Source organism: Chrysemys picta, chromosome 6 (assembly GCF_011386835.1).
Source record: "Chrysemys picta bellii isolate R12L10 chromosome 6, ASM1138683v2, whole genome shotgun sequence".
Taxonomy (NCBI): domain Eukaryota; kingdom Metazoa; phylum Chordata; order Testudines; family Emydidae; genus Chrysemys; species Chrysemys picta.
In genome coordinates, this window is record NC_088796.1 from 52,178,536 (window position 1) to 52,202,279 (window position 23,744).

Below are 23,744 nucleotides of genomic sequence, written 5' to 3' on the forward strand. Positions count from 1 at the left end.
CTGACAGTTATGACCAATTACTTAGTGAGGCCCCCATAACTTGACTACACTGTGATTCTTTGGGCTTGATCCCACCGTCCTAACTCAGATAAAGTTCCCATTGACTTAACTGGGAATTTTGCTTGAGCAAGGACTCCAAGGTATGGCTCTTTGTGGTGATTTGGACTTAAGTCTCTCTGTGTGTGCATGTGTGTCTTCTATTAACCAGTTGTATTGAAAAGTTTTTTATATACCATTTAGCAATAGAAAAATGCTTGTATTAATCACCATCCTGGCTGGTGATTTCAAAACCATGTTTCTTTTTAATACATACAAGAGGACATTAGTGCTTTTAGGTCTCACGTGGCTGTGGAGATGGGTAAAGGGGCTGGAAAAATGGGTGTCCAGGTTTCATAGCACCTTTTATTGTTAGCTCTAGGAGAGCTGTTGACCTAGGAAAACTGGCAAATATCTGCCCCTCTCAGCTTCCGACAAACACACAGGCCGTTACTGAACCTCTTCCTGTTCTTTGCTGTCCTTGGTGACCATTTGTTTTGCTGGCCCTATTCTATTAAGTAGAATGATCTGCAAAGTGGCATTCCAAGTATCTGGGGAAGAGATAGCATTCTGTGCTTTCAGTCAGAAGGAAAATGCTGAAGCAGCAGAAGGAGCGTAAGGGTTAAGAAAAGAAGAAAAGGCTGCCTTCAGCAGCGGACAATAAATCATGCTTGAATAGCTAGCATGGGCTGCCACAGGAAATAAAGTTTTTGGAACAGTGCAGGAGCATCACTTACCCATGTTTAATTGCCAAACATTTTTTTCCCAAATGGGAAAAGTAACTTTTTTTTCTTAAAATCCTATTTTATCTAATAACAGACTTAGGCTGATTAGCCTGCAAGTCAGAACAGAGAGTACTCTTATTATAAAAGTGCTCTGGGATACTTACTTTGTAAAGTAGATGGATGTATTTGTGGCCACATGGTCTCCTTTCTTTCCAAAATGTTGCCCTAGATTAGAACAGATATAAACTGTATATCATAATGATATGGTTGCTGCCAAGAGCTTTCAGTCAACTCAACATGTAAATATCAATTTTAAGGAGAAAATTTCCTCGGGGATCAGTGCGGATATTGCAGATCACTGCAGCCACCACCAACTGTCTCTGAAGATTATTAACATTTTGACAGGCAGGATAAATAGAACTAGGTATTTATTCTTTTAAATATTCTCTTTAATGAAGATACACATTTTTTAAAAAGCAACTAGACATCATAAGAAATATGAAATATTTTGAGAGTGATTTTGATCTCACACCTGTATAAACTGGTGGTAACTCCATTGAAATTGAGAGTCCTGATTTTGCAGTCTCTCACACCAATTTTACTGCCATGTAATTCATTGCAGTTATGTTAGCACAAAGCTGGTGTAATGGAGTGGAGAATCAGATCCAATGGCATTTATCCTAATGTAAAACTTCAGATTAGAATAATGCCCTCTTACTTTATTATCCATTGATGCCATGATGGGCCAGATTCTGACACCCTTGCTCAGGTTTAGTAGCCCTGACTCCTCAGGTAACTCTATTGATTTCAGTGGGAATATTTGTGCAATAAGGCAATACTCAACATGAGTAAGAGCATTTGTACCTGGACCTTGGTGATTTTTACCCAACAACCTATAATCCTAACAATTCCTTACTCTTCTGACTATTGTATCTGAATTGTCTTGGTCTTTCCCTGTTTTTACAAATAGATTCTTGTTAGAACTATGGTCTTTAGACCTTAATTGTAGTTTGTGACTTGTTTAAATCTCAGTACCTTTCTGTAATATTGAGACATTCAGATACCAAGGTGATGAGCATAATATCAACACCTAATAAAGAGAGATTTGACCATTTAAAGTATATGCTATATAGAGCTAACTATGCCTCTTTGAAAAAAATAATTTAACCAACATTCAAATGCTTTACAACATAGCAGTTTTTGAAATAGCCAGGTGTTATCTTTCTTTCTTTAGAATCTTCTACAGTATAAGCGTAGCAGTCTTTTTTGACAACTAATAACGAACAGCTAGATAGTTTCCATGTGTTGCCAGCACTTGTTTCTTCCCTCACACTCTTGGTGGTCAATATTAGTTTGCAGATATTATCTTTCTAAACTATGAACCCTAGTTCATTTAAAATGAATTGCCATTATCTTCAGCCTTTCAGAGAAAGAGTTATAGAGCAGGCCAGTGAAAAGGAAAGAGATAAAATATGCATATATGATGTTATTGAACCATACCTAATAACTTAATGAGGATTAAGAGCTGGTGTGTAATAGTAGCAAACAGAAATCCTTTCTCCAGACACATGCTGTAGGCAAGCTGGGTGAACAGTAGCCAACTTTCCCCTAAGGATATTGTCTGGTGGAAGCATTTCCCTGTAAAGTATTTGCAGCTGGAGATGTCATAAAACTATGATAAAAGTCCTATAATCACAAGTTTGAGCCAAGAAGGGACCTCCATGTGCTTCATTTCCTCGTTTACTTGAACATCCTACAATATTTGGTTTCAGCAACACGTTAAGGCCTGCAATTGGAAAAGAGGCAAACAATTAAAAAAGAACTAATAGTTTGGAGAATCTCACTGGAAAGACTGTAGTTTAACAGATCAAAATGAGTTAACCTTTGATAGAATGATGGGTGGGTTCTCAGAGTTGTAATGCGCTTATAAGGCCATGGGTCATATTCTCCTCTCATACTGGTTTTACTTCTGCATAACAACCATACCTACCTCTTCCATCTGTTGATCTCAAAGCACTTTACAAAGGGGGGCAGTAATGTTAATCCCATTTTATATAGGCGGAAACTGTGACTCAGAGAGGTAAAGTGTTTTGCCCAAGGTTACCCAAGTAGGCTGAGGTAGAGGCAAGAATAGAACTCTCCCAAATCCTAGTCTAGTGGACCACACTGCCTCTGAGTTTCTTCTAGTGACTCCAATGAAGGTAGTCCTGATTTACACCACCATAAAGGACATGAGAATCAGCCCCCATGTGAGCTTTAATCCTTAAATTGCAATGGAATTGATCTGGTTCTTATTTTGTTGGCCCACTAATGTGATTTTTTCCCCTTCTTCTTTTAGTTAAAGTGGAAAAAAGCCCCCCTGTAAAGGGTTCCCTTTCTGGAAGAGCAACCCTACCTTGCTTCTTTTCAACCTTGCCTACTTTACCCCCCAGCTACAACAATACAAGTGAATTTCTTCGAATCAAATGGTCAAAGGTTGAACAGGATAAAACCGGAAAAGATGTGAAAGAAACCACTGTTCTGGTGGCCCAAAATGGGAACATCAAAATAGGGCAAGGCTACAAAGGCAGAGTGTCTGTTCCAACCCACCCGGAGAATATTGGAGATGCTTCGCTGACTATGGTTAAACTACGTGCAAGCGATGCGGGTGTGTACCGCTGTGATGTCATGTATGGAATTGAAGACACCCAAGATGTCATCTCATTGGCTGTTGATGGTAAGGATTCATTTAATACATTTGTAGATAGTAATGATCCCATATATCTAGTTAAAATGGAAAGGACAAATAATTACCGTAAAGTCAAAGCATTTAGAGGTGCTTCAGCACCCTTGATAAATATGCTCCTGGTTTTCTGCTATCATTTCTTCCTGCTCCCCTTCTTTCTCCCAAGACTCTCTCCAATGTTGTATCCTTCTACTTTCCTCTTCATGCTTTTTTGATACTTCCCTTTACACTTTGAACAATCTCCCTCCTTTATTCACTAAGTGGTCTGCCTCACCACCTTTAAATCCCTCCTCAAGACATTCTGCTACTTTATCACCTTTCAACAATGATCTCTACAAGATTCCTATACCACCTTTCTCCAGGACTGTGATGTATTGTAATGTGTGTGTGAACTGTTTTGCTTTTACTAGATTGTAAGCTTGTTGGGTAGGAGTAGTGTCTTTTTAAATGTTTGTATAGCACTGGGAATGTTGTTGGTTCAGTGAGGAATAAATGATAATAATAAAGAACTATTTATTTGACCCTCTGGAACTATGGTACGACACACTATATCTATCACTGCCTAATACTGAAAACATGATGCAATCTTAGTTGGAAGACACTTTCTCCCAGGTTTTCCAAGTAAAACATGCCATGATAGTCATGTCAGGCACAAAGTACCTCATTCACCACAATAAAAGGGAGATAAAAGCTGTGGTGGAACTCCACAATTATGTGCATGTAAGGTACCATACTCGCCACCCACAGCACCCCCTTATCTCAGGCTATGATGCTGAAAGGGAGCCTGTGTCTCTAGTGCCTCCTACTGGCCATTTGCCTCTCACCAGGTCTTCCGTGGCTCAGCTAGGGTGACCAGATGTCCCGACTTTATAGGGACAGTCCTGATTTTGGGGTCTTTTTTTATATAGACTCCTATTACCCCTCACCCCTGTCCCGATTTTTCACACTTCTATCTGGTCACCCTAGGCTCAGCCCTCTGGCCAAGTCACCTAAAGTCCAAATAAATATCCAGATAATAGTTCTTCCACCTCTCTCAAACTCCATTGAGGTGTTCTTACTGCCCTCCCTCACAGAAGCCTAATTTGCTCTTGTAGTTGGGCTTGCATGCCCCTTCCTCAGGGGCTGGAACCCTCTACTCTGGGTTCCAGCCCAGGGACCCCTATATTAAGCAGTGAGGTGTGCTTCTTCATACACGCTGCTGTTTCCCAAAACTGCTTCCTGCCTCTAAGTCCACTTATGCTGCTTCCCCACAGCCTGTGCTTAACACAGTATCTCTTTGGTTTGCAGGCCTCTGGCTTCTCCCTTCTCTACCAAACTAATAAGCCTTCTGCTCCTCTCAGGCTCCACTGAAGTGTTCTCACTTGTCCTCCCTCAGGGCCTCCCCTCTTCTTTCAGAGTCCGTCCTTTGTTGCTCCTTGTCTTAACAGGCTTTCTTTCCCTGCCTCCCTTTCCTAGGGACTCTGGCAGCTTCCATTAGGGATCTCCTTACTCCTTGTAGGCGCCAGCTCAGGGCTTCCTCAACTGGAACCTATGCTGCTCCCTATGGGTCCTTCCACCTGACTTCCTACCTATTTAAGCTCTGTCTCAGGGCTATCACCTGCTGGAGTCAGAGCCTGCTCCAACCTGCAGGAGAGTCCTGCTTTCTCTGTGGCCTTTCTATCCCTTCCTAACTGCATTCTCCACTGTGTATAGTCTTTTCCTAACCCTTTCACAGCTGGATTCAATAATTATCACTAAGTTGCCATATCACCATCAGCTGGTGCTAGTGTAACCCACACACCTCCTGGGTATGGTGTTCTGTTCCATTTAGTGGCACCAAGACCACTTAAAGAGATCAAATAAGTCTGCTCTATAATCTTAGCTTCACAGCCAGTTGGCTTTTAGCTCATGCAGTAGAGGCTCATGCACTAAGCTCTAGACGTCCCCGGTTCAATCCTGCCTGCGGATGACTAGGGTCTGTCAGTGTCACACTAGCTACAAGTCCCAGACAAGGCTGAGCATGGCTAGCATTTGAAGGGCCACCTAGCCTGTAAAAGTGCACAAATTAGATCTGGTGAAAAAAAATGGGGGAGGGGCAATCACAAATATTTGTTTCAAAATTTCCCACTTCCCTTTTTTTCCCCTAAATTTTGAAATTTCATTGAAATGTCTACATTTTGAAAATACTCGGCCAGCTCTAGTACAAAAGAGGAAAATCATATTGTTAATTCTTCAGTTTGCACAGACAGATGCTCTTTGTTGTAGGTGTGAGGAGTGCATGTGCCTTTTTGACTGTACAGCTGTTGTGATCTAGCTGAAAGTTTGGCCCTTTGAATGTTTTGATGATTTTTTCTATATTTGCTATTACCTGTGCTTTTATTTTAAAAAGAAAACATAAGTCCTTCTAGTTCTGAAGAATAGCTTTACATGTTTAAATGGTTGTCTGCCTGTGGCTTTTTATATGTCTTTCATTACTATAGCATCTGAGCCACCTCCTTTTCATCTTAAAGGATGTTAACTACAAAGCCTATAAACATCAGACCACTTTGCTCTGTGTTTTTGTCAGATCTTATAAACTAAGTGGAGCTGAGATCAGTTCTTGGATGAGACCTTTAGAGCCTTTTCTATACTAGGATTATTTAAAATTGCTAATGCCAGTGAAGCTGAACCCATATTAGTGATGGTGGGAAATTTTTGCAAAATTCTCCATTAGCTGGAAGAAATGTTACTGGTGATTCAGAAGGTGGAATTCTTTCATTTCATTCAGGATAGCTCTAAGACTCTTAGAATGATGGATAAAAGGACATGTAGTTTGTAAAGCAATCTGGGATTCTTCTGGAAGAAAGATGTTTATAAATGATCAAAGTTGCTATTGTTAATCATTATGACATATTGCTACTCTTTAAATGCCAACATTATTAAGTGTGTTCAGTGATGTATTAGATACATCCAGTAAAATTTGATACACTTGTTAGAAGTGGCTGAACATACTGGGCTAGAGCCTAGCTTTGTAGATTTACTGTGAAGCAGTGTAACTCTACTGAAGTCAATTGAGCTACTTCAAATTGTACCATCTGAGGATCTGGCCCACTGTTCCAAGCAATTCCTGATGTCCTATTTGTTTGAATGGACATTCAAAATAGATGCATCTTAAAAACGTTTTGATTAAAAACTAGAATGATATAAAAATAATGTGCACCCATTAAATTGATTAAAAATGGCTAACTGATAGATCTCTGTGGGACTGTAAATGGGGAATCGTCATTGAGCAGTTGCAAGTTGAGGCTAGACAAATTCAAACTGGAAACAAGGCGTACATTTTTAGCAGCAAGAGTAATTAACCAGGGGAACAATTTACCAAGGGTCATGGTAGATTCTCCATCATTCACAATTTTAAAATCAAGATTTGATTTTTTTTTAAAGATATGCTCTAGCAATTAGTTGGGGAAAGTTCTATGGCAGGTGTTATACTGGAGGTCAGACTAAATGATCATAATGGTCCCTTTTGGCCTTATAATCTATGGTCCAGTACCAGCAAAGGTACTTAAATAACCTCAGACAGCTGCCTTGTTGGGTTTTGACTTGGAGGACCCATACAAAATAAAACATACAGAAACTGACTAGTGCTTCCTGAGTGGACGCATATAAAAAATAAACATATATTTTAATAGCCCTTTTCAGCCTTTCCCCTAGATTTAATCAGTATATTAAGTCCATTGAATCCTGCCTGCATCAAATGAGCATGTGTTACAATTGGTGGACTATGCTGTGAGTGAAAGCAATAGTTTCAAAGGAAGGAGGGAGAGGTCTCTGCGGATTATTATTTACCCTAATACAGTTTATACAAACCTGGACTCCTGCTACCAGTCATATAAAACATTTAAGGCTTGATTTTTCAAAACCTCAGAAGCCTAAGGCTGTCTGCAAAAAAAAGAAGAGGATGTAATTGCATGTCTAATTTGTATGTGCATTTGCTGCAAATACACAAGCAAATATGTTTGTATGCAAATGGCCAGTTTAACTGGCTGTCTTTATACCTACATACTCATTTGCCCGGTCATAAGCAACTTTGTGTGACCTTGGGTTTCTGAAGTTCAGAAAATCAGGCCTCTATGAGTATGTCTACACTGCAATAAAAGACTCGTGGCTGGCCCGGGTCACCTGGCTTGGGCTGTGGGGCTATAAAATTGCAGTGTAGATGTTCTGGCTTGAGCTGAAGCCCAAGCTGGGGGAGGGTTCCAGAGGGTGACAATTTACTATTTGTAAAAAATGTGGACAATAATCCATCTGTTTGAGATCTGTGCATAAAAATGCTATGTAAGTGCAAAATATTTATTATTATGCTCCTCAGAATATGATAGGACATGTTATTTAATGGCCCCTTTTGTATCCTACCATGGTATTAGGCATTAAAATATAACAGTGGGGCCAAATATAATAGGGTTACCATCGATCCTTATTTCCCCGGATATGTCCGGCTTTTGCGTCTCTAAATAGCCGTCCGGGAGGAATTGGTAACAAGGTTAAAATGTCTGGGTTTTTTTTCTCCCTCGCCTCCCTCCCTCCCTTCCATGCAGAGTGCGGCTGCTGATTGGGCGGCTGGGCCGATTGAGCTGCTCCCATTGGCCTCCAGCAGCCAGAGCCCTCCCCTGCTCCCCCCTCCCTCTGTCTGCAGCCCTGTGTAACACACAAACCGACCCACCGGGCAGCGTGTTTTGCAAACACGTGGAGCCAGAATGGTAAGGGGAGTCCGGGGTGGGGCAGTCAGGGAGCAGAGGAGTGTTGGATGGGTCCCTGGCCTCCACCTGCCACCCCCCATCTGTGCGTCCCCCCCGTGGCCCCTCCTTCCCTGCCTCTCTGCTGCCCCTGGGTCCTAGCATCCCCCATCCACTAATGGGAAGACAGGATGCCCTTACCCTGCCCTTCCACCCTAGCCCTGAGCCTCTCCAACGCCCCAAACCCCTCAGCCCCAGCCCTCATCCCCCCGCACCCTAATCCTCTGCCCCAGCCCTGAGCCTCCTCCTGCATCATGAACCCCTCATCCCCAGCCAGGGCCCTCATCCCCCCACACCCTAATCCTCTGCTCCATTCCTGATCCCCCTCCTGCATCATGAACCCCTCATTCTCAGACCCACAGCTCTCACCCCTGCATCTCCTCCTATCCCCAAACTCCCTCCCAAACCCCCTCCCCCTTCCCACACACCCCCTCCTGCCCTCAAACTCCCTCCCAAAGCCTGCACCCCCTCCCTTTGCATCGCCTCCTACCCCCAAACTCCATCCCAGAGCCTGCACCCTTCACCCTCTCCTGCACACCCACCCCCTACCCCAGCCCGGACCCTGCACCAGCACCCAAACTCTATCCCAGAGTCTTCACCCTGCACCCCTCCTGCACCCTAATCCCCAGCCCAGGACCTGCACCCCAGACCTCCTCCCACCCAGAGCCTTAGGCAGGTGGGGGGGGGTGTTCTGGGCACCACCAAAATTTCTACCACCCTGCCACCCATGCGAGTGGATAAGGGTTGGGGCAGTCAGGGGACAGGTATGGTCCTAGGGGACAGTTAGGGTGGGGATTCTCAGCAGGGGGCAGTCAGGGGACAAGAAGCAGGGGGGGTTGGGGTTCTGAGGGGGGCAGTCGGGGTGGGAAGTGGGAGGGGGTGGATGGGGATGGGGCGGGGCTTCCCCCCCCCCAGTGTCCTCTTTTTTGATTGTGGAAATATGATAACCTAAAATATAATGGAAAAGAAAATGAAAAATCTCTGCAAAAAAAGTTCAACTGTTTTTTTCATAACTCGCCTGGGGGCTCCTGCAGATTTAGGGGGTTCAGGGTGGCAGGTGGAATCCTTGCAGATTTCTTGCTCTTGTCCATATCTCATTAGTGAAGGCCTCTCTCAGCAGCCTCTCTCTTCTTGTCCTTGTCTCACTGGCTGGTATGGGGGAGGGGCTGTTTCCATGGATCTTGTTCTATTTGTTTTTATTTGTTTTAGCTGCAAGCCTGGCAGACTTTTCAGGTATTAGGTAAAAACAGAGAAAGCAAGTATGGAAAAATGTATGTTTAAAATCCTGAGCTAGATGTGGGGAGAAGCAGCTGTTAAAGATGTAGGTAAATGTAAAGAGGAAAGGAGCGAGAAATTGTAATTCACATTTTCTTTTTTATGCAAACCCTCCCTTGGTGCAGGCATTATGATGATAATAAATGGGAGCTGCTCCTAATGTGGGAATAATGCCACTTTATTGAGCTTTCAGTCCTTGGAGATTTTATGTTGGCAATCTAATTGATTTGTTCTCTCCGAAATCTGAGCTCTCATTGAGTAGCCCTTAAATACAGCATTTGTAGAAAGATTGGGATTTAAAACTGCCTATCTTATATCACGATCATTTCTGGAAGTTAACCTCACAGGCTTTCTTTCTAACTGAACAGGCTGCTCCATCTCTCCACTGCTGCTCACAGTCTCTGGGGTTGAACTTTCAAAGTGGGTCTCTGATTCTGCCCCCAGTTTGCCTGCCAGGAGTAAAAAGGAACAAGGGCGAACTCCTCTGAAAGGAGGGATATAATTAGTTGGTTGAAAAGACTAAAGGTTTGTGCTTAGTGCAGCTCAGGACAGGAGAGGGAAGAATGGCTTTGAGCCACGGTTCTGTGCTTCTGATTTGAGACTGGCAAAATGGCTTCTGGAGTACAGCCCGAAGACTGCTTTAAGCTACATAAGCCAAAAACTGAAGCACTGTGTACCCTGGCCCCACCCTACCATATCCCCTAGTCATATGGGAGAGGCTTTACACCCCCTGAGTATTCCCCTACTTGAGAGAAGTCCCTGGGTGCTGTGTAGCTCTCCAGTTGACTGGAACTGCTTCAGCATGCCAAAGCCTCTGGAAGAATGGCCAAAGATCTCACCATAAGAATTCGGGTCCACATCCCTGTGCAGGTGAGCAAAGTGGAGAGGATGCAAGAAGATCCCATAGTGCCCTCTGCATAGTCCCTATGCAGACAGATGCTAGCCATCCCAAAGGGGGCATTGAGGAAGGAGGAGGAGGTTGGGTGCTGCACAGGAGTGTAGCCGTTGATCCACTGCCCTTGCATACTGGTAATCAGTGCCAAACGTATTCGTGCTTGGGCCATGCAACTCGTGAAGACCCATGTGTAGGATGCAGTTTGTGACCAAAACCTAAAATGAAGGACACAAATGAAATATTCATTTGAGAAACTTAAAATGCTGTGGTAGTCACTCTAGTCATATAATTGACTCTTTCTATAACCTCTATTTTGTTATTCTTTTTTTCTGATGTATATGATTTTCAGCAATAAAAGTGAGGGGTTTCACCAGATTTGTGTTGTGCATAGTTAACTTTAGGACAAAAATGAGGGACATTTAGAGGTATGTCTGCACACTGCCTCTTAATCAGGACCGTGCTTACCAGACAGTTGAGTTCTTTGTTTGCTTCCCCACAATGCCAGCTTTGCAAATCTTTCCCCCAGTCCTCTATAGTTTGGGCACCTAACATTGATACAAGTCAACAAAATAACTGTCCCTGTTTTTTAACAACTCCCCCCTCACACACACACACTCACTCCATCAGTTCCTATTATTAAAAAGTTAAATCAAACATTTGACCAATGAAATCCTTCAGTGTTCCGTGAAGCTTGCCAAATGCAGCTGTGACAGACTATTGGAGGGCACAGGTTCCAAAGGCATGAGCCCATCACTGAAAGTCTGCTTTGATTTGTAGGCCACAGTAATGTGACAGCTGTATTATTGGAGCCCTTCCTAGTAACACCAAGGGATTTTGAAGCATAATACACTGATAAATAGCCAAGCAGTGTTGCAGGCCAGGTGTGTGAAACAACAGATCTGTTTTCTTCTAATTAAATTACTCCCTTAACAATTAAATCGTTCCTTAAATTTTTCTCCATAAATGTAACAAACAGGTAATTGATTAAATGTCACTCTTGTGCTCACTCAAAAATGAGTTCTTTTAAATTTTGGATACAGCAGAATACTTTCCTTAAGTGCTCTCGCCTACAGACACTGCTTCTTCTTCCTGTAATTATACTTATTGTGTTTGCCAGATGTTCAGTGACAACACTGCACTGTTCTAGTCTGTTTTCCAGTTGCTTTATTTGCTCCCAGGACAACTTTGTTGTTGCTTTTTCTTTCTTAAAACAAATAGACTCAGGGAAAAATCCTTTACAAATTTAGCACTTTTAAAAATCTTGGACAATAGATTTTGCCTTCTCTCTCCCTGTCCAACTGAAACAATGGAAGTCCTGTGATTTAATCTCCTTAGCCCCAGGGGGTCTTCTAATTGTTGCAGCCATTACACAGGCTTATACATACTGATGTTCTCCTCTCTATTCATCCTGTAGGCTCCTTTATGTCCATTGGCTCCTCACTTGAAAAGCAAGAGTCTTATACTCTAAGAATAGGTGAAGTTTACCTTCTGGATCAGAGTGAAGAGAACAAAGCATTTTCTAAGTTCCTGTACAAGTCTTACAAATGACCAAAGGCTTTCTCTGAACATTGAGAGAGCTACTTTAAATTGGCACCAATATTAACTCTTAAATGCTGCCTTATTTAGATATTACAGTGATTAGCAACATGTACATGGGGGCGAGATGGTCAGTCATTGTGAATGCACTCACGGACTTACTGCAAAATGAAGTTTAAAAAATGAAAATGAAGTGCTGTCATCATCCCACTTATTTGCTGCCTTACCATGCCTTTTTCTGTTTGCACTGAATGGCAGAGTTCATCTACAGAAGTGAAACTGTTTTAGATCAGGTCAGCCATCTATCAGAAGTGCAGACCGTTGTGAGGCATGAATCCAAATCAGTGTCAAAATGACATTTTTGTGAAGGTTAAAAACCAGCCAGCCAGCCAAACAGTTTCATATAATTCTCACTGAATGTGTTTTCAGACTGAGCTATATAAACTCAATATCAAGTAACATATACTGTTAAAAAACTGGACCATTAGTGCATACTATTAAGAATAGAACCCATTGGGCCAGATCCTCAGCTGGTGTAAATCAGCATACACCTCTGGCCCCTTAGCATCAATCTGTATGAAGAGAGTTTTTAAAAACAACTTATAAAATGTGCAGTATGTTTTCTAAAACCCCAGAACCTTAGATGTTGGGTTGCATTTCTCCTTTAAATACCAGAACCAATTTGTTGTTGCCTGTGAACTGGCTCCCCCTTAGACTCCTGGAAATTCTGTCTGGTAATCCCTTTTTGTGAATTAAGCAGCATGTACAGTACTCCAGGGTACACCTACCCAGTGTCTTTATTACTGTGTATGCTTCAGGTACATTACAACATAGCAGCAATCAGGTGGAGTGGGTTTCCTGGCTCAGCCTTTTATACTGCTTGCTTTCTTCACAGAGCTATCCAGCTGGTGAGCTAATGACCTCAGTAGCTCATCAGGCTCCCTACAAATCCAAATCCAAACTATCTAAGTCCCTCCTGCTTTAACTACACCCAGTACGCTTGAGGGCATTCTGTGCCAAAAAATGAAAATTCTGCACACAATATTTTAAAATTCTGCAAAATTCTGCAAATTTTATTTATCAAAAAATGCGGAGGCTCCATCATGGCATTGGGAAGCACAGGCCACTGGCTGCACAGAGGTGGGAGATCATTGTGCAGCTCCCACCTGGGACATGGACTCAGCATTGAGGCTGCACCAAATCCTGATAGTGCAAGGACTGGGTCTACTCCAGAAACACCCAAGGGCCCTGCCCCTCCATGCCAAGTGCACCAGGTATGGGCAGGCAGACTCAGCAAGGCAGAATCCAAGTGGAGAGGGTCTTAGTGTGGGAGGATCCAAGTGTGGATTGAGAGAGTTCTGTGTGGGGCAATCTGGGCGTGGGCGGCTCAGTGGGGGATCTGGGTACAGGGGGTGATCTGGTGCACAGAGGCTTGTTTGGGGGTTCTGAGTGCAACAGTAATGGGACTCAGCAGGGGTCCAGTGAAGGTGGTTGTGGGTCAGTGGTTGGGTGTGGGGGGATAGAACTCAGCACGGGGGACTGGGTATGGGTGGGGAACTTTGGGGAGGGTCTAGATGCTGGGGGAGTGGGACAGAGATCCAGGTGCAGCTGGTTGGGGCTTGGTGGGGTGGGGATCCAGGTGTGGGTGGCTCGTTGGGGTGGGCCAGGTCAGGGGGAGTGGGCTCATTGCGGGGGGGTTCTCAGTCCAGGGGAGGGAGAAAAGAAATCTGCAGGGGACATTCATTCTGCGCTTGTGCAGTGATGCAGAATTCCCCTAGGAGTAACCCAGTGCCCTGGTAACCTAGAACCTAGGGTGTTCTAGGTTACCAGGATGCTTGCTTCCAAAGGTCTCCATTTATAGCTGCTAATAGCACCCTGTCACACTGTCCCATGCCTGTGTGGGTATCTCAAGGTAGAGCTCTGCAGTATTCCTCTGCATGCCACTCTGGGCCTGGGCATGTTGGGACTGTGGTTAGAGACCATGCACAGAAATAATCTACAAAGACAAAGCCCCACGTATGTTTGTAGAGCTCAGGCAGCACAAATGGCCTGTAAACCTGCCCTAATTGTACACAGTAAATTCTCCAGGTTAGGGCAATTCCTAGGGGACATAAAGCTAGCATAGCTGGCACTACGCTTTGCCATCTTAGCACCTTCCCAGCATGGGAGTTGTGTCAGGGTCTTGTCCCACTTAGGTCCCGTGTCAAACACAGCTTGGCCAGACCTGAAGAAATGTGGAGTATTTCCATTGTTTCCATTATGCATGTACACTGCTGCAATGGAGACCAGATTCTGATCCTGTTCTCTGTCTGTGCCATTGAATTAATTGATGTAGAAAGGATTAGGGTGTTTTACACAAGATTTTTTTATTTCAACTGGAAAACTTCCTTAATAAAACATGACAAGGGTAGAGAAATGAGGTAATTCAGTTTAAACTGAATGGAAGGATAAACAAAAACAGGTCTGCAACTACGGCCCTTGATTTCAAAAGAGGAAACTTAAAAAAAATGAAGGGAATTAGTTAAGGAAATGGACTGAACTGAAGAACTCAAGGATCTGAATGTGGGATGAGGCTTGGAATTACTTTACATCAAAGCTGCAAAGCTAGCTGAAGCCTGCATCCAAACAAGGGCGGCTCTAGCTTTTTTGCCGCCCGAAGCACGGCAGGCAGGCTGCCTTTGGCGGCATGCCTACGGGAGGTCCGCCGGTCCTGCGGCTTCGGCGTACCCACCGCCGAATTGCCGCCAAATCCGCGGGACCAGTGGACCTCCCGCAGGCATGCATGGAGCGCTGGTGCCTGGAGCTGCCGCTGCATCCAAAGCAAGGGGGAAAAATCATAGGGAATGAACAAGCATCTTAAACAGGTTATTACTAGAAAGCAGAAAGTCTACAAGGAATGGCAGATGAGAAGGATTAGCAAGGAAAGCTACCTTTTGGAGGTCAGAAAGTATAGGGAAAAAGTGAGAAATGCCAAAAGCCAAGCAGAATTGAACCTTGCAAAGGAAATTAAAAACAATAGTAAAAGGTTCTATAGCCATATAAATTAAAAGAAAACAACGAAAGAAGAAGTGAGACCTCTAAACCCTGAGGATGGGGAGGAGATTAAAGATAATTTAGGCATGGCCCAACACCTAAATGAATACCTTACTCCATAAGGGTAATGAGGATCTTGGGGCTAATAGCAAGGTGGGTAATAGAAATGAAGATATAGAAGTAGAAATTAGCACATCTGAGGTGAAAGTCAAACTCGAACATTTTAATGGGATCAAATCAGGGAGCCCAGATAATCTTCATCCAAGAATAGTAAAGGAACTGGCACATGAAATTGCAAGTCCAATAGCAAGGATCTTTAATTAATCTGTAAATTTGGGGGTCATACCCTATGACTGGAGAATTGCTAATATAACAGCTATTTTTAAGAAAGGGGAAAAAAGTGATCCAGGAAACTACATGCCTGTTAGTTTGACCTCAATTGTATGAAAGGTTTTAGAAGAAATTTTGAAAGAGAAAGGTCGTTAAGGACAGAGAGGTAAACAGTAATTGGGACAAGGTACAACATAAAACATGGTTGTACAAAAGGTAGATCACACCAGATGTGGCACATTGCCGGCACTATTATGACAGGTCCCGCGCTTTCTCCTCTTGTGGGGGGGTGGGTTTCAGGGCACCATTTCTTGCCCCTGATCTGGGGTATCAACTGTCCCACTAGCGTCCCAGAGAAGGGGAGAGGAGAGGGAGGGACCCGGGTCTGCTCTCTATGCTAGGTACCAGCCCAGGGACACTAGGGATAGTGGCAAACCACTCAAACTAGTGATTCTTTCCCCTAGGCCACTTCCCTCTCTGGTCCTTCAGCTTGTGGGGCTTCCTGCCCTCTCTCTGCTTGGGCCAAGTTTCTCCCAACCCCTTGTCTCTGTGGAGTCCCTCTGCTCTGCACAAGCTGGGTTTTCCTTTACCTAGGGTCTTGGTCTTCTGGCCCACCACAGCACTTCTCCAAACTGCTCTCTGCTCCAACACCAAACTACTCTGCTTCAACTCCTTCCTCTGTCTGATTGAAGCAGGGGTTTTTATCAGGTGACTGGCTTCAGGTGCTCTAATTAATCTATGGCAACCTCTCTTCCCTCTGCAGGGAATAAGGCTCTCATCATCCTGGGGCTTACATAGCTCCCCTCTATCACTGTCCTGCTGCCTCTGCTCTGTGTCCCCATCAGGTTCCCTTCATTTGACCCTTTGACCTCACTCCTGTCCCTGTTCTTTTATCAGTTGTCCCCTGGAATTGCTTGGTTTCCAGGTCCTGTGGAGTTCCTCAGGGATTGGTCTTGGTACCAATCTTATTTTACATTTTCATTAATGACCTTGGTACAAAAAGTGGGAATGTGCTAATAAAATTTGAGGATGACACAAAGCTAGGATTGCTAATATTGAGGAGGACCAGAATATCATGCAAAAAGATCTGGATGACCTTGAAACCTAGAGTAAAAGAAATGGGATGAAATTTAATAATGCAAAGTGCAAAGTCAAGCACTTAGGGACTAACAACAAGAATTTTTGCTATTAACTGGGGATTTATCAGTTGAAAGTGACAGAAGAAGAGAGAGACCAGAATGTAATTGGTTGATCACAGGATGACTATGAACCACCAATGTGATACGGTCATGAAAAAGGCTAATGCAATCCTAGGCTGCATCAGGCGAAGTATTTCCAGTACAGATAGGGATGTGTTAATACCATTGTACAAAGCACTGGTAAGACCACTTCTGGAATATTGTGTACAGTTCTGGTCTCCCTATGTTTAAGAAAGATTAATTCAAACTGGGACGGAGCAGAGAAGTGCTAGTAGGATGATCAGAAAACTGGAAAACCTACCTTACAAGAGGAGATTCAGGGAGCTTGACTTGTTTAGCCTAACCAAATGAAGGCTGAGGTGAGATAAATACCAGGAAGGGAGAGGAGTTATTTAAGTGCCAATGTTGACACAAGAACAAATGGATATAAACTGGCCATCAACAAGTTTATGCTTAAAATTAGATGAAGGTTTCTAACCATCAGAGAAGTGAAATCCTGGAATATCCTTCCAAAGGGAGCAGTGGGGGCAAAAAACCTAACTGGCTTCAAGAGGGGATGGTATGGTGGGACTGCCTACAATGGCATGTGGCCCATTGGTGACTGCCTGTATTAAAAATCCCCAACAGCTAGAGGTAGGACACAAGATGGAGAGGGCTCTGAGTTACTATAGACAATTCTTTCCCAGTTATCTGCCTGGTGGGTCTTGCCCACATGCTCAGGGTCTAACTGACTGCCATAGTTGGGGTTGGGAAGGGATTTTCCCCAGGTCAGATTGGCAGAGAACTGGGGGCTTTTCGCCTTCCTCTGCAGCATGTGGCATGGACCAATTGCTGGTTTAAACTAGAGTAAATGGTGGATTCTCTGTAACTTGAAGTCTTTAAACCATGATTTGAGGACTTCAGTAACTCAGCCAGAAGTTATGGTTCTATTACAGGAGTGGGCTGGTGAGGTTCTGTGGCCTGAGATGTGCAGGTCAGACAAGATGCTCACAGTGGCCCCTTTTGGCCTTAAAGTCTATGAATCTATGAATGTATACCATCTATGGTTCACATTCAGACCTCTGATTATGACAATTAATTCCACAGAAGCCACTGAAATTACACCAGATCTGAATTTGTCCTCATGGGCAAAATCATTTCTAAAAATTATAGACCTACTTTAATCTGCACTTTACCACTTTCGAGTTCATACAGAAAATAATGATCTTTTCCTGCTTCTCAGCAAAGTTTTAATGGCAAATAACTATAGTGAAATCGCATATTACGAAGGCTCCATCATTTCTTCATAATATATTAGAGTACATTAATGAGCACATAATTAAATATTACAATAAAATTAAAATTTCAAAATAGAAGAACAAGCACATTGTATAATATATTTACCTTGCTTTTTTATTAAACACAGAGATTTATTTGCTAGTTCATAACTCTTAGTAATGTGTAATTGATACTTCAGTGATTAATTAGGTTCTACTATATACACCTCTACCCCGATATAACATGACCCAATATAACACGAATTCGGATATAACGTGGTAAAGCAGCGCTCCAGGGGGGCGGGGATGCGTGCTCCGACGGCTCAAAGCAAGTTCGATATAACGCAGTTTCACCTATAACGTGGTAAGATTTTTTGGCTCCCGAGGACAGCGTTATATCAGGGTAGAGGTGTAGTATTTTTCAAAGATCATCATGCAGCATCCATTGTTGTTTAACTTTAAAGGCATGGGGATAGGGGAAGAATGATCTTGAAGAGTAAAAAAAAAAATGTATGCCCATTGAATGTTAGTACACTTTTTCAGTCATAAGAATGTAAGAGTGGCCATACTGGGTTAGACCAATGGTCCCTCTAATCTATGATCCTGTCTTCTGACAGTGACTGGTGCCAGATGCTTCTGAGGCAATGAACAGAACAGGGCAATTTAGCCATTAGTTCTACTCTTAGATATGCATGTGCAGCTGCTGCTGCTGTCAGTGGGATTTGCACTTATATTGAGAACAGAATTGGCCCCTAACTAGAACTAAACTTTTTTTAATGCTCTGAAGTTTTTAATTTTTATTTTCTAAATTCTGCCAATTGTCATAATCAGGAATCCGCAAATACAAGAAAGCTTTATGTAGTTTGTAATATTTTTAGTACATAAAAGAAAATATAATTGTATGGAATATAAAAAGTGACCAATCTTCAGATGTTTATAAATAGTATTACTATATTTGTAACTAATCTGGGCTGCAGAGACAGACATCATGTAGAGATCAAACCAGGGACCTTCTTCACCAAAATCACAGGTTTCTACCATTTGAGCTAAAAGAATTTCTCCAACTCTGAGTAGTAGCAGGCTGTTATCTAGTCATTAGTGGCCATCACTAGAGGGAGACATGATCATACTTACTACTGAATATCTTGTAACAGCATGTTGTTATTATTGTACAAAGAGGGAGTCTCCTTATTTTTTTTTATTATAGTTGTATCAGGATAATATTACTGTATAATGAATATAGCAAATGTGATGCAACTTGTGTCACTACCATGAGTTTGTTGTCTTTGTAGGTGTTGTGTTTCACTATCGTGCCGCAACCAGTAGATATACGCTGAATTTTCAACATGCTCAGCAGGCTTGTTTGAACAATGGTGCTGTCATAGCAAACCCTGATCAGCTGAAAGCTGCATATGAAGATGGATTTGAGCAATGCGATGCTGGTTGGTTGTCTGACCAAACTGTTAGGTGAGTTGTTCAAATTGCCTTTTGACAGCATTTCCCAAAATTAATTGGCTTGATCTGTTCATACTTAAAATGCAATAAAATGTTAATGTACTGTAACAATAAATATTAACTTACTGTATTCCAGATATCCAATCAGGCAACCCAGAATTGGCTGCTATGGAGATAAAATGGGAAAGGAAGGAGTTAGAACATATGGATTCCGTCTTCCCAATGAAACTTATGATGTATATTGCTACGTGGATCACCTGGAAGGTAAGATTGCAACATAAATAAGGGTCTCTTTGAAAGCTAAAATAATTGGAGAATCTAACATGGCAAGACACTAAAATAAGAACTTTTGTATAAAAGTATCAGAGGTGTAGCCGTGTTAGTCTGGATCTATAAAAAGCAACAAAGAGTCCTGTGGCACCTTATAGACTAACAGATGTATTGGAGCATAAGCTTTCGTGGGTGAATACGAAGTGGGTATTCACCCACAAAAGCTTATGCTCCAATACATCTGTTAATCTATAAGGTGCCACAAGACTCTTTGTTGCTTTTTGTATAAAAGACATCCTAGTCATTTTGCATATGAAAAAGAATGGTTGGATGAAATGAACCTGTAGTTTGTGGTATAGCAGGCCTTAATTAAAGGAGACTGTGGAGGTGGTGGTTCCCAAATGGGTATTCAGGTTTGGAGCTTCTATAGTTAGTGACAGTAATCCTTAATGCAAAACTGCTATTGGAACATGTCTTCACATTTTTAGAATGTTAAAAAAAGAAACAAACATTTCTTGAAGTATCTAACATTTGAATGTACTGCATAGAACTAAAGATGCATATATTTTACATATTAACTATATTATGGTTCCTAAAGTATATAGCTAAGGTGCTTACCTTTCTGTAACTCCAGAATTAGGTAGATATTAAATGACAATCCAAGCTTAATGTTGAATTTTGGAAATAAAAGGCTTTCACAGTATAACATAGCTCTGAGACATGTGCAGCATGTTTAGTAGAACTGTCTTTGATTCCACAATATGACATCAATTCATGTGAAATTTGTCTGTGGAAGGCCTCCCAGTACAGTACAACAGCTGTGGGTCCGTTGTGTGGGGGATGGGCAATGATGAAGCATGAGAACCAAGGGACTTTGAACCCCTGTCTATAGCAAAGTTAGATTCTGTGCCAGCTCTATGAAGATCAAAACAGCATGGATTTGGGGGAGAGTTGTGAGATGTGAGGGTCCAATGGCCACAGATTCCCACATCATGTTGTGATCCCTGCATGCCCTTACTTCAGCCGATAGGCTAATGTAGCAGCTATAGTTAGCATAGCTAACTACCCTGCACTTGTCTAGTGGGATTGGGGCGTATTTTAGATACTAGATACCTCCATGCTTAGACACTATACTAATTGACACAATATAAACATTTAAGATGTATTTAAAGATAGATTCTCTCCCCGCTCTCTCCACCTCCATGTAGACTTATACTCAGCCTTTGTGCTGTGAATTTTACCCTATATGCAGAAATCCACAGTAACCAGACATATGGCTGTCATGTTTCAATGCACTGAAACAGTATGAGACTTTCACTTTGTTTCCCTGTGAGTAGAGTTTCATTCAATGAAGTTTCTACTGTTCCATCTTAACACATTACCAGAGCTATCAATTCCAAACTATACTCTTTATGGACATCCACACAATGTGCAGCGGCAGTCAAAAAAGTGAACAGAATGCTGGGAAAAATTAAAAAAGGGATAGATAATACGACAGAAACTATCATGTTGCCTCTCTATAAATCCATGGTGTGCCCACATCTTGAATAGTGTTTGCAGATGTGGTCACCCCATCTCAAAAAAGATATATTGGAATTGGAAAAGGTTCAGAAAAGGGCAACAAAAATGATTAGGGGTATGGAATGGCTTCCGTATGAGGAGAGATTAATAAGACTGGGACTTTTGAGTTTGGAAAAGAGATGGCTAAGGGGAGACATGATTGAGGTCTATAAAATCATGACTGGTGTAGAGAAATTACTACTACTTCTCATAACACAAGAACTAGAGGTCACCAAATGAAATTAATAGGCAGCAGGTTTAAAACAAATAAAAGGAAGTATTTCTTCACACCACGCACAGTCAACCTGTGGAACTCCTTGCCAGAGGATGTTGTGAAGGCCAAAAGAGACCTCGATACATTCATGGAGGATAGGTCCATCAATGGCTATTAGCCAGGATGAGTAGGAATGGTGTCCCTAGCCTCTGTTTGTCAGAAGCTGGGAATAGGCAACAGGGCATGGATTACTTGATGATTACCTGTTCTGTTCATTTCCTCTGGGGCACCTGGCACGGACCACTGTCGGAAGACAGGATACTGGGCTAGATGGACCTTTGGTCTGACCCAGTAGGGCCATTCTTATGGTCTTATGTTCCTCAACTGGCATAAATTAGTATAGCTCTGTCAAAGTCCGTGGAACATTGAACTAGCTGAACTGTATGTGTCTTCAAATTTAAATAAAGGAATAATAATTACATGATAGATTGTAAGGTTTTGATTGTTTTTATTTTATATTTCAGTTATTGTCTAAAATTCTCATTCTGTTCTGAATATCTATATGGATAAAGACTCTGATCCTGCACCCACTGCAGTCAATGGGAGTGTTGCCATGAACTTCGGTAGATGCAGGGTCAGGTTCAAAATAGCGCCCAGAAGAGAACTATTGAAACTATGCCAGCTTTTACCTGTTATATTAACTGTTCATAATATTATAGTCACTTCCTGGTGATAAGAGACAGTAGTATTGTTATTGCTTTAAATAAGCATCAGTAATGTGCGTTTAGTGCATACATCGTTGAAAGGCAAAAATGAAGTGCACATGGCAGTAGTGCAGTTTTTCTGAAATTTAAAAAAAGCAAGTGCTCATGAAAGATGCTCGACTGAGGGTAGCATATTAATGGGGGAAGTTTCATGACTGCTCGTTGTTGGCTTAACTCTGCTTCCATTCACATCAGTGGGAGTTTTACCATTGACTTCAATGGGAATAGATTTAGGCCAACACTGAACGCTTGTGAAAAGTCCAACCTAAAGTCCTCCAGCTAGTCACATTGCAGATAACAGCAGCAATGGCAATGGGCCATCATCCTAATCTGGAGAGACCACTGCTAGGGGTGAGTTAGTAGTTCAGTCTCTGTGGCCCATTCAATCCTTTGTCTCTGTAACGGGGTGGCTTGGCACTTTATGGGCTAGAGGCCTGAGGGCAGCCAACCCTGATTTCTAATGAGGCACACCTGAGCAAGGATCACCTGATTCTCCTATAAAGAGCAGAAGGAAACTGCCGAGTGAGAGTTCTCAGAGGGTTCTCGGGAGAACAGAGTGGATTATTGAGGCTGATGGGTGAGAGTAGGCTCCAGCAGGGGCACCTGGGATTTGCGGAGTGAGACTACAGGCAGGAAAAGCATGGGAGTGACCTGACAGGAATGTAATGGGGTGGACTTGAGGAAAGACTGGAGAACTTCATTTTGAATGTTTGTTAATTTAATAAATCAGAACCTGAGAAGGGGTGTGAATGGACAAAAGGGTCTGTGAGTCATGGAGAAAGCCCCTTGAAGGTGGAAACTGACGCAGGGGACTGTTGGCCATTAGGAAGTGCTCAGGAGGCATCCACCTGGTGACAGTCTCTGTGCTGAGATTGCCAAGAAGAGTACCAGCTAGTGCCAATCCTGGTAATGTTCTTTTGTGGTGAAGACATTTTTTTCTTTAGGAATTGGACTGAGACCACATATAAGTCACCAAACGGCAGTCACATATTACTCATTATTTGAAATGGGCTAAATCTGAACAAGTAAAAGCCTCAATACCCCATTGCCACCCCCCCCACCCCCCCCCCCCAAGATATTCAGGTAACATTAACAGCCCCTTGTTTCATAGATATTCCTGCTTTTTCTTGTAAAATATAAACATTAATATAGTATTGTTTCTGGGCCAGCTCTTCAGTTAGTGTAAATCAGCATAGCTCCATCAAAGCCAGGTGAGGATCTGGCCCTATGTTTTAAACATATTTCATAAGAAATATAGGATTTGAGTGTGGCTAGATTAACAGTGGAAGAGCACCATGGCTTATGGAATTTCCTAACTTCCAAGGGCTTGATTTCTCAACCTAAACAATGCATTAATGCTATTTTTTTGCTTGTGGACAAATGAGCTTGTAGCACCCACGGTAGGTAAGGGTTGCAAAATAGTTTCCATTATAGTCTTAATAGATTTCAAGCCCAGAAGATATCATTATGATCATCTAGCCTGAGATTCTTCTACTTTTGTATGGGCTAAAGTTTTCAATGAAATGGAAATGTCCAGGCTCAGAAAAATATAAGAAAAATCTACTCTAGGACCTGAGTATGGATATATGGCATCAGTATTATATACTGCCATCAGTATTATATCCTCTCATCTATGGAGGAAAACAGATGCAAGAAGATATAGAAGGTGAATGGTAATTCTTCATACCCTTACCAGCATGTCCCTAGAAATTTAGCA

General features: G+C 42.5%; 1 protein-coding gene across 5 annotated transcripts in view; it reads left to right on the forward strand.

Annotated features, from left to right (window-relative positions):
• The window catches only part of VCAN (versican), a 137,205-nt gene that overhangs the window by 18,151 nt on the left and 95,310 nt on the right, over positions 1-23,744 (forward strand). For all 5 annotated transcript variants that reach the window (XM_065599135.1, XM_005288159.5, XM_065599136.1 and 2 more), the window contains 3 exons: positions 3,100-3,477; positions 19,057-19,231; positions 19,356-19,483. In XM_065599135.1, the coding sequence (XP_065455207.1) occupies positions 3,381-3,477; positions 19,057-19,231; positions 19,356-19,483 (400 nt within the window). In that variant the 5' untranslated portion in view covers positions 3,100-3,380. The remainder of the gene's footprint in view (positions 1-3,099; positions 3,478-19,056; positions 19,232-19,355; positions 19,484-23,744) is intronic.